Source organism: Galeopterus variegatus, unplaced genomic scaffold (genome assembly GCF_000696425.1).
Source record: "Galeopterus variegatus unplaced genomic scaffold, G_variegatus-3.0.2 Scaffold3, whole genome shotgun sequence".
Classification (NCBI taxonomy): domain Eukaryota; kingdom Metazoa; phylum Chordata; class Mammalia; order Dermoptera; family Cynocephalidae; genus Galeopterus; species Galeopterus variegatus.
Genome location: NW_007726114.1, coordinates 187,967 through 198,676, shown reverse-complemented (window position 1 = coordinate 198,676; position 10,710 = coordinate 187,967). Strand labels below are relative to the sequence as shown.

The following is a 10,710-nucleotide window of genomic DNA, read 5'->3' as shown; positions in this document are numbered from 1 at the left end:
CTAGTTCTTCTAACTTGATGCATTAATATTTATAGTTGACTCTTGAACTACACAGGTCCACTTACACACAGATTTTTTTTCTTTTTTTTAAAGATGACCGGTAAGGGGATCTTAACCCTTGACTTGGTGTTGTCAGCACCACACTCAGCCAGTGAGCGAACCGGCCATCCCTATATGGGATCCGAACCCATGGCCTTGGTGTTATCAGCACCACACTCTCCCGAGTGAGCCATGGGCTGGCCCAACACACAGATTTTTTTCAATGCGTACAATACCGTAAATGCATTTTCTGTTCTTTATAGTTTTCTTTAGTTTACTTTACTGTAAGAATATAGGGTATATAATACATATAACATTCAAAACACATGTTAATTAACTTTATGTTACCAGTAAGTCTTCCAGTCCACGGTAGACTGTCAGTAGTTGAGTTTTTGGGGAATCAAAAGTTATATACAGATTTTTGACTCCCTGGGGCCAGGGCGGGGGGTGTCGGCACTCCTAATGCCACAGTGTTCAAGGGTCAGCTGGTAACTTAAAAAAATGAAAAAAGGATCCAGAAAGTGGGTGTTTCGTGGTGTTTGCAGGTGACTCCCTGCCCTCCTCTGTGAGTGAGGTGGTGGCTGCTGGCGGGCACCTTCAGCCCTGAGCTCAGGTAGCAGCCGGTTGCGACTTGTTTTGTGAGGTGTATGGCATGGGATTCAAGCCCTCAGGGCTCCCGATTTTGCTGCTGTTGGGGCACTTCTGGCTTCACTCATCTTATTCTCCGAGGGTCCTGGGGAGACAGGTGGAGAAGGAATCAAAGGACCACATGGTCAAGGGCCAGTGAAGACCACAGGTTGCAGGTGACAGTGCCTGTACTTGAGCTGGGAGGAAGGACCACGGAACGGGTTTGTCCACCAGCCTGAGGTCTTCAAGTCTGCCCTCCAGTGGAGGGGCTAGCTAGTAGTCCAAGAACGTGAACGTGCAGGGGATTTTGAATCCTGTTGTCAGTGACCCTAACCCCGTCCTCTCCTCATCTCCCAGTCACCACTTTGTCTTAGGTCAGGTGTTGGGCTGGTCGTCCCATGGTCCTCTGTTCTCTTTGGCAGCTCCGCCTTTCCCCTGTGAAGCTGGCCGAGCTCCATGCTGATCTGAAGATACAGGAAAGGGACGAGCTCAACTGGAAGAAACTGAAGGCTGAAGGCTTAGACGAAGACGGGGTGAAGGAGGCAAGACTTGCACACAGTCTCAGCGGTACCTTTTGCTTTAATATGGACGGAAGGAGCCACCCAGCCTCAGTGGCACTGGCTTCTCCTGACTCGGTAGCTCTTGGCCACAATGAGGGAGGGGCTGTTGGGTGCAGCCTGCTCAGTGTCTTGCTCCGAGGACAGATGTGCCTCCGCTCCTGTGCTGTTTGTGGGGGTAGGGGGCAGTGTCAGGGAGGGGGCCTGGGCACGTGGACACACAGGCAGCCAAGGCCCGGGACCTGTGCAGCCCAGGAAGGGGCTGGGGCACGGCATCCAGAATAGGAAGCAGGTATGTGCCCAGCACATGGACAGTACGGGGGTGGATTTCGGATGTTAGGAAAACAACTTTCTGACAGACAGAGTGGACTGTGGGTTTCAAGAAGAGGTGGAACAGGCATGTTCCCCTGAGACCAGTGTTCAAAAGGCACCTGTGTTCTCAGGGCCAAGAGGCATTTGCAAGACAGGTTGTGATGGTTCCTTCTGGGCCCCACTTTTCTGCTGTCCTCATGTCACCATCACTTTGGCCGCAAGGCACTTGCAGGACGGGAGCAGGCCCGGGTGCACTGCGTGGCCGGCTGGGACCAGCGCTACTTCAGGAGGTCACGGACACTGTGTGCGGCTCTCCTGACATCCCATGCGGAAGTGCTGGGGGCGCAGTCGTCCCAGCCTGGCTATGTGCTGCCCGGGGCGTGACTGGGCACCAGTACCCCTGTCCCGTGATGTGGGCATGCGCGGGATCCATCTCCTCATCCTGTCTCAGGGGACAGTGGTCATAGACCACATGGGATGCTCCCCACAGGGGCGGCTGGAGTGTTGGGGGTGGTTGTGACTGCAGGTGGTGCCAGTGCCATCCAGAGCAGGGTCCCAAGCCCCAGCAGCGCCTGAGTCCACACCCTCACTCGCTTCCTTGCACTGAGTTGCCATTTAGAGGCCCTCACTTAGGCCTGATGCTGGGACACCTCCTCCTCAAGACTGAGGCACCGGCTGTTGGCTCCAGCCTCCAGGCCATGTTTCCTGCACGCCAAACCTGTGCACAGCGTCGTCCGCATCCATGCTGGGCCTGGCGCTTGGTGCCTGCTCCTGTGTCGTGAGCTGCCAGGGCGGCTCCTGTAAAGCGGGGCTGCGGCAGGGAGGGTTGCACGGGCAGATCTCATCTCTCAAGGAATTACTGAGACGTGACCTCTAGAGCCGTCCTGTGCTGCACAGGCAGTGCACCCTGGGGACAAGTTCTCCCGGCTGCACTAGTAACTTTTTATCAGAAGCTGCCAACTCATGTTTCTCCCTTAGAGGATGTTTTTCTTAAAATAAAAATATGTTTTGGGCCTTCAGAGGCTTCCCCCAGCCACGACCTGTACTCTCAGAGAACTGCCATCTGTTCTGTGCTCACTGGAGTTGCCCTGCATCAGGAGCTGGGGTTACAAAATTTGTTCTTGAAAACCTTGCACCTGTTCTGTGAAGGTGATCCCATTGGTCAGTGACTTATCAGTGACTTATGTTAGCTGCATCTGGCCTCAGGCCACTTGTGCCTTAAGAGGCGCCGTGTGATGCAGGATGTGTCTGCGGTGGGAGAGTGGGAAGCGGCTGGGTCCCGGGGTGTCCTGGGAGGTGCTGGGGACCTGCCTCCCCAAGCTTGTTCGTAGTTCCCACCAGACCTTGAGTGCTTACCCAGAAGACGGGAGAAAGGAGTCTCCCGGACGGTGGGAAGCAGCCCTGTCCCACTCGAGTAGCCTGACTTTCTTTCAAAGGAAACCGTACTAGATCCTATTAAATACCCACCTTCTCTCCTAGTCATCCTGGCCAAGTACGGTCTGGATGGGAAGAAGGACGCTCAGCTGCTGAGTGGCAACTCCCTCGGGGACAGCGCCCAAGATGACAGGCTGGAGGACCCCAGGCTGGAGAAATTGTGGCACAAGGTAGCCTCATTTTTTCCATCAATCCTGACGTTTGTCCTGCTGCGTCGAGAGTCACTGCATGGGGCCTGTTAGGGACCTGCTGTTTCTGTCACTTTACAAAGCCATCAGCCTCTGCGCTGCATGGGAGCTTGTTAATTTGGGGGAAGTCTCATGAAAATGATGGTTTCTTACTGAAACCGTTAGCACTTTATCTACGATCCTTTTCTTTTTTCCGTGAGTGTGCTCAGCTTTCCTGTTTAGAATATTCCTTGCTCTCTCAAGAAAGGAGTTCTGCTTGGCTCTGGCTATTAGATCTTCAGGTATGCAGAATGTGCCTAGTAGTATGCGGTAAATTGCACAGGATCACACTGTAGCGTGGGCTCAATTTTCACTTTGTATCTAATACTTAGCTGTGAGGGTTCGGCCCTGTGGACTTGCTTCTGTGACTAGGAGAGATGCTGGGGGCAGGCTCTCAGCATGTTGTCTAGGAAGGGCGGCAGTGCTGGGCTTGCCCCAGCTTTGTTGTGAGGTGCAAACCTCAGAGTGTGGGGTCTGGTGTGGCTGGGTCAGCTCACAGCGGGTGTTCACTTGCTTCAGCTCCTGGTCCAGAACAGTGTGTCTAGATCACGATTTGGGGTCAAGAATTGGAATTCTTGTGGTAGTGCATTGTCCCTGGTCAGGAGGGATGGGACAGGCAGAGGGGTGAAGAGAGAGGGAGGACTGCTGGAGTGGTCTCCTGTGCAGCTGCTCCAGACCCAGCCCAGGACCTGTGTTATCCACCTGTTACCTGGGAGGCAGGTGGGATGACAGGTGACTAGCCCAAGGTACCTCCTAGGAAGACAGCCTTGTGTCCTTGCCAGTCACAGCCAGGAGAGTTGGGCAGATGTGGGGGCCACTGGGGCACTGCCCCATCCTCCTCGGGGTCCTTCCACCCCCAACGTCTAGCCGTATTTGTAGTCGTCTCCCGCCAGGCCCGGGCACATCCAGGAGCAGGGATGGTGCCTGTCAGCAGCTCTCCGCCATGGTTCAGCTTCTGTTCTCTTACTCTGCATGACCCTAGTAGAGGGTCATAGGGTCGTAAAGGCCAAGAGCTAGGCCTGAGCACCTTACACGTGAGCAAACACCTGCCTGACCTCTGAGGGAACAGTCAGCTGATGGGCACCCCAGGGCCTTGGGCACGGACAGGGCTTCACAGCCCCAGGGGAGCCACGAGGGCGTGGACTGTTGACACGGTTGCAAGGGGTGTTCATTTGCAGTCCTCCTGTCTCTCTCTTAGGCAAAGACCTCTGGGAAGTTCTCGAGCGAAGAACTGGACAAGCTCTGGCGGGAATTTTTGCACCACAAAGAGAAAGTTCATGAGTACAATGTCTTGCTGGACACTCTGAGCAGAACCGAAGGTGCTTCCCTGCCTCTGGGTCAAGCGTGCGCCCAGGGTCTCCCTTCTCCATGGGCTACCCTGGTTCCAGAATGCTCTGGCCAGTGACAGCTGGGGCGGGGGAGGGAAGTATGCAAAGCCCTTTTCTCAGGTTTCCACCCAATTTTGTGGTGGGAATTTCACTGTTCAGAGAGGGGTGTTTCTAGTAATTGCACAGATGTGTTTGGTCAGAGGAACTGTTCTTTAGTCATCGCCAGCTGCCGTGACCTTCTCTGCTGGTTCAGTCGTTTTGGACTCGGGACCCTCCCCAAATATTTTCCTACCCTGAGAAAAAGCAAACTGGAGGCTGGAGACTGAACCGAATTGGGGGACAGAGAACAGGGCCTTTGGGGACTGCCTGGAACCCAGCTGACTTCCAGGGTGCCAGATGCACTGCCGTTCACCTCCGCAGAGTGGCCTTGGATACGCGTGTCCTAGGGTCTCGTGTTTGGAGGGAAGTGACAATATCTGCTGTCTATAAGCTGAAGGCGGGACGGGCTTGGGGCTGCCTCGGCTACTGCGGGTCCCCAGCACCAGACCCTCACGGGAGGTCATCATCAGGCATTCTGCTTCCATTTCCACAGAAATTCATGAAAACGTCATCAGTCCCTCTGACCTGAGCCAAGTTAAGGGCGAGGTCCTGCACAGCAAACACGCTGAGCTGAAGGACAAGCTGCGGAGTATCAACCAGGGCCTGGACCGCCTGCGGAAAGTCAGCCACCAGGGTTACGGCCCGGAGACGGGTGAGCCCCATGCCCGCACCCACCCCTGTCCTGCTCTGCCCTGGGCTGCCGACTCCTGAGGGTGGGGCTGTCTCTGGTTGCGTGTTTGGTGTCGTGGCGGGTGCATGGCCCCGTCAAGGGTGGAGACTCTTGTCACACGCACTCCTTGCTGGGGTTAGAGAAGGGCTGACCGGGACCTGCCTCTAGGAACTGCCCCATGAGCATTTCTCTTCGCCTGCCCTCGGCAGCCCTGTTACCTGACGCTGGCTTGGGGGAGGTGACAGCAGTGGTCCGGGCTGGCAGGCCCCTTACAGCCCACCTCCCGCTCAAGCATGCATGGGGCCCTTCTCTCTTTGGTGGCCAGGGGCAGCTTCATTTTCAGTCTCAAGTGCCCCTGGCCGGCCCCCCGGCCCGTACAGCAGTCAGGATGCCCACACTGCAGGAGCAGGCGGCCCATCTTAGCAGCTTACACCGAAGTTTCTTCCTCATTCACGCCATACATCCACACTGGGCTGGACTGCCTTGGCTCTGTTTCTTTTCCCTCCAGGACCTAGACCCATGAGCCTGATGCAGGGCTTACGAGACGTGCATCAGGCTGTCCTTCTACCCAGCTCTGATGACCCATTCATTCATTTATCCTCCGAATGTCGATCAGACTCTGACTTTGTGCCACATCCTTTTGTACACTCGGGGATGCAGCAGCCAACAGGACAAAATTCCTGCCCTCGTGTTGTGTAGACACGACAGCTGGCTTCTGTCCCCTAGCCCCAGGCAGAACCATCTCATCCTCTCTGGGACTGTGCCCAGGAGGCCTTGCAAGAGGCAACGCTCTGACATGGCTGTCAGGTGTGCCACTCTTCAGCTCTGCCTCTACCACGCGTGTACCCTGGGGCGAGACCATTGCCCTGTCTCTGCCTGGGCTCACTCAGCCTGCGTGGTGGTGACTGTTAGGCCACATCGTAGGCCCATTGTGAGGACTTGCCGAGTTACTGTGCTAATCAAAGGCAAGCCTGGCTGTGGTCAGTGCAGGAAATGGTAACTCTGACTGCTGCCCCCTCTGTAGACCTCTCTCCCTCCTTTGGACCATCTCCTGCCAGTCTGCCTAGTCCTTCCAGCAACCCCTCAAAAGCCTGGGGTCCCAGGCAGGTAGGGTCAGTGGAGAAGAGGGAGCAGGAGCCACTGTGTGGGGCTCACAGGCCGGGCAGCTGCGGGCCGCTTGCCCTGGTTTCCTCCCGGCGGGGCAGGAGATGGGGGACCCAGCTGGGTGTCGTTCACCACGTCCACAGTGAGCGCCAGTGGGGTCAAGGAGCTGTCGCTGCTTGCTTTGCCTTGCTCAGGAGCTAGAAGAAAGAAAGGTAGCTGGCTTGAGCTTCACTCTGGACCTGTAGGTAAACGGACAGCCCCTAACCAAGTGCCTGAGTAACTGCACCCCCAGCTCCCCACTCCTGCGGGTCCCCTCCTCTTGCCTGCATTAGAGGCACCCAGGAGCATGCCTGTCACACAGCTTCAGGCCACAGGTGCGGCCAACTGTTTTTGGACACAGAGAAGTGGTCACTTTGATGGAGCAGGCAGTGACAGCTTCACCGAGGCCATGTTTCATCCTGGCCCTGCAAGCTGCCTGCTGTAACCGCACGGGCACACGCACCCTCACGCTCCCACACATGTGCTCGTGCTGACATGTTCATGCGAGCTGGGCAGGCCGTGCAGCCCAGTGGCGTCAGCGTGCATGCCACCATGTGGGCAGCTGAGCCCACTTCTGCTCTTCTACAGAGTTCGAAGAACCCAGAGTGATCGATCTGTGGGACCTGGCCAAGTCGGCCAACTTCACTGAGAAGGAGCTGGAGTCGTTTCGGGTAAGGACGAGGCGGTGTCCTCCCTTCCAACGCTGACGACGGGGCAGAGGTGCTCTTGCTACTTCTCCTTTCATCACACACTGGACAGGCTGTTAGTTTTGTGCACACCCTTCTCCGTCTTGCCCTCTGCATCCCCTGCCCATCTCCGGGCCCCTCTGGCGTACTGGCTATCAGCCGTGTGGCCCTCATCCGCAGGCGCCTCCTAAGTGGGGCTGTGGCCTTGGCATGTGCTCGACAGTGTCGTCGGGTGAGTGGCGCCTGGCATCGTGGGTTCTGCTCAGCCTTGAGTGCTGCATGAGAGGAGGGGGCTGTGGGAAGCCAGTGGGTTAAGGAGGAGAGACACTAGGCACCATGGTGGGGCTGTGGTCCTGGAGGGAAGGGGCTTTGGGTTCTTCGATTGTTCATAAGTCTTGAGTGTCACCTCACTGTGGGTTCTGCCCTGACAGCTGTGCATGGGCAGTGCATCACGTGAAGTGTCAAGGATCAGGAAGTTCACAGCCCCACGGGCATGGGGGCACTAAGGGTGACTGGGGTGGTTTGGAAGTGTTGCCACATCTGAGACAGGAGCCCAGGGAGGGGAGAAGTTTGCTTTGGGGAAGGGGCTGGGCCCTGGGGTGTCTGGGCCTGTGGAATTCCTGATGATTCTAATGCATAGCTGGAGGTACCTGGGATGGGTGGGGCCAGAGGATGCTGCCGAGCTCTCGTGTGGGAAGAGACTGGTGGGGGGACAGTAGCAGTGGGAGCAGGGAGACCTGTGAGAGACGTGAGGCTTGTGGGAGAGGTCCCTGTGCAGGGCATCTGTCCTGAGCGGGGCAGACGTGGTCCCACCCTCCTGGAGCCTAGCGCTTTCATAGCCCTGGGAAGGGTCCTTAGCACACACAGAGAGAAGGGTCAGGGCTTCCCTCTGGGGCTGGGGACCCCCAGCTGAGAGCAGCACATTCGTAGGGATGGGAAGGGGACCCAGGGGCTGGACGGAGCTGGGAGCCAGTCTGCCGCCGGGGCTGAGCCTGTGTCACCAGCAAGACCTGTCCCTGCACCAGAGAAGAGGGCCTCCCTGGGCATCCTCATGGAGTAAAGCTGAAGTTCTATCAGGGGCCCTCAAATGGCATTAACAGCATGTTGGAAGGAAATTAAGTGGTTTAAACATTGTTCTAGGAGGAACTTAAGCACTTTGAAGCCAAAATCGAAAAGCACAACCACTATCAGAAGCAGCTGGAGATTTCGCATCAGAAGCTGAGGCACGTGGAGAGCGTGGGCGACCGCGAGCACGTCAGCCGGAGCAAGGAGAAGTACGCCGTGCTGGAGGAGAAGACCAAGGAGCTGGGCTACAAGGTGGGGGCCGCACCCCAGCCTCCTGGTTCTGCCCGCTCAGGCTGTGCTGGGTTCTGGGCTGTGGGGAAACCACAGGCTCATCCCACAAGGAAGCTGTTGCCATGGGTGCAGCTTAGGGCTCCGTCTGACCTGGCTCCGCACGTGGCACTGGCAGCTCCAGTCCTTGAAGCTCCCTGTCACAGTTGAGCCCGATGACCACACATGCAGGACAGCTAAGACTGAGCGGCCTGCACCAGGGGAGCCCCTCGGGCATGCAGTCTGGTCTCCTGAGCCCAGCTCCCAACCTCTGCCATGGCCAAGGTGGGGCTTGGCCTAGGTGTCCCAAAGGCGCGCTGGGTGCATCACTTGAAGTGAACCCACAAATTGGTACCTCCAGCCCTTGAAAGGCACAGGAGCCCTTTCCATGGAACGGCCTTCTGGGGAGGGGAGGTGAGGACAGGCAGGAGCAGCGCAGGCCAGTCATGCCAGTGCACAGAAAATTCCGGAAACAGGAGAAATGGCTGGAAATGGTTGTTTCTGGAGGGGGCTGGGGGCCAGGTGGGAGGGAGCCTCTCCTGTGCCTTTGGAATTTGGAACTACAGGGGTGCATTACCTAATCAAAAATAGATGAAACCTAGAAGGTAAAATACAGCAGACGGACGTGGGGGAGGGCGGTGTGGATCTGCGCCTGTGTTTAGCAGGGCGGAGCGCGACCAGCAGCCTGAAATCAGTGCCGTGACGTGGGGCTTGACACCGAAGTCCTTGTGACAGGCAGAGGTGGGATGTAAGTGTGGTCCTGCCCTCACCTGACCCTGGGAGCAGGGTGCGATGTTCCTAAGAAGTCTGCGTAGCATTGGGTCTGAGGCCCTGGGACAGTTGGGGACAGAAGTCAGAGGACGCCAGGGTTCTGAGCCTGGTGGCCTAGATGAGGGACCTTCAGCAGGTGCCTGACCCTTCACCCCAGGCTTCTGTGTGTAAAAGGGAGGCAGTGCCAGCCGGGCAGGGTTTTGTGAGGATTTGGGGAATGGCTGCAGAGCAAGCCTGGCCCAGGCCTGGCCAGCACAGCAGAGCCCACCGGTTCTTGGTGTTAGTGCTGCTCCCACCTCCCCTGCAGGCTCCCCGTCTGGCCCGTGAGGAGACAGGCGCCTTCCCCAGCTGCTGCATGTCAGAGTTTTTCAGTCACTGCTTTTAAAAATAATGACATGGGCAGATAACACAGAGAAAACATCCATTTTCCCTTCCAGCGTGGTCAGCTTCTAGCTGTTTTTAATACACTTTGGCGGGTGTTTTCTGGTTAGTACAGAGCTGCTCCTGTGGTTTATTCCTGATGTCGTCTGGGTGACGTGTAATTGTAGAGTAAGATAACCAGAGCGCTCAGAAGTTCTCGTGTTTAGAGTGCGCATCTCCTGATCCGGAGCAGCAATTTAATCAAAGCGGTTGATGCAGCGTTGCCCTCGGCTGACAGGCTGTTCTCCATCCACAGGTAAAGAAGCATCTGCAGGACCTGTCCAGTAGGGTGTCGCGAGCTCGGCACAATGAGCTGTGAAGGCATTGGCCCGGCAGAGGAGGGTTGCCTGGGCCTGTTGATTCTCCTGCAGGCCAAGGGTTGGGCAGCAGCATTTACGTGGACAGACGCGTGATGAAAATGGCTGGGGCTGGTCACGTGTTGGTCAGGAAGGACGGTTTAAATGACTGTCTCGATGCTGCCATGACCCACGGAGGACTCAGTGGTGGTTACGTCTTGGATCTGTGATTGTCCCGTCTCTGGTTGACGGGGCTTCTTTTCTCACACAAACGTGGCAGTGACCACCCCATTGAGGACCTTGATATCCAGCTGTCGGTCAGGCCTGACAGCCCCATGTTATGACAACATGGTTTGCATCAAAATCTTGTACATCTGTCCCTGGAAATACTGTGTACAAAGTCCATAAAAATACATGCAGTATTGAAACCATCGGTTGCTGACTGGTGCCTCGGTTGTTCTGGCGGCTCTGGCTGGAGCCAGCACACGGGTGAGGTGAGGTGAGGTGAGGTGCTCCACGTTAGTTCGTCTGCTGGCCTGAGCCCCTCCCTGGCGGCTCCTCATCCTCTCCTCTCCTCTGTCCCCCCCAACCCCCATGGCTTGCAGTGACTCTCCCTTTACAGTGGAGCAGCCTGGCCTGGCTTAAAACTAAGATCTGTTTAGAGTGGAGGGTACAGCTGGGGTAGAGACAGGAGAGGGGTGAGAGTATGTCCTGGTGGGGGGCCCGGGGCTGTGGCCTGGGGGTGGTGCCCTTTTCCTCCCACCTCTGC

At 56.7% G+C, this 10,710-nt stretch overlaps 1 protein-coding gene across 1 annotated transcript; it reads left to right on the top strand.

Moving 5' to 3' along the window:
- Window positions 1–1,064: 1,064 nt before the first annotated feature.
- Window positions 1,065–10,374, top strand: LRPAP1 (low density lipoprotein receptor-related protein associated protein 1). The gene is made up of 7 exons (XM_008572393.1): window positions 1,065–1,233; window positions 3,015–3,139; window positions 4,395–4,515; window positions 5,117–5,275; window positions 7,025–7,107; window positions 8,263–8,439; window positions 9,902–10,374. Exons 1-7 carry the CDS (start codon window positions 1,065–1,067, stop codon window positions 9,962–9,964), a joined length of 897 nt encoding a protein of 298 aa, XP_008570615.1. The 3' UTR covers window positions 9,965–10,374.
- The last annotated feature ends 336 nt before the right edge of the window (window positions 10,375–10,710 follow it).

Excerpts from the sequence above, each read along its gene's own strand:
- LRPAP1 (XM_008572393.1), top strand. The coding sequence starts at position 1,065 with ATGGTCCTCTGTTCTCTTTGGCAGCTCCGCCTTTCCCCTGTGAAGCTG. Across the intron at positions 1,234-3,014 it reads ACTTGCACACAGTCTCAGCG|TCATCCTGGCCAAGTACGGT; the intron begins GTACCTTTTGCT and ends CTTCTCTCCTAG. Across the intron at positions 8,440-9,901 it reads CCAAGGAGCTGGGCTACAAG|GTAAAGAAGCATCTGCAGGA; the intron begins GTGGGGGCCGCA and ends CTCCATCCACAG.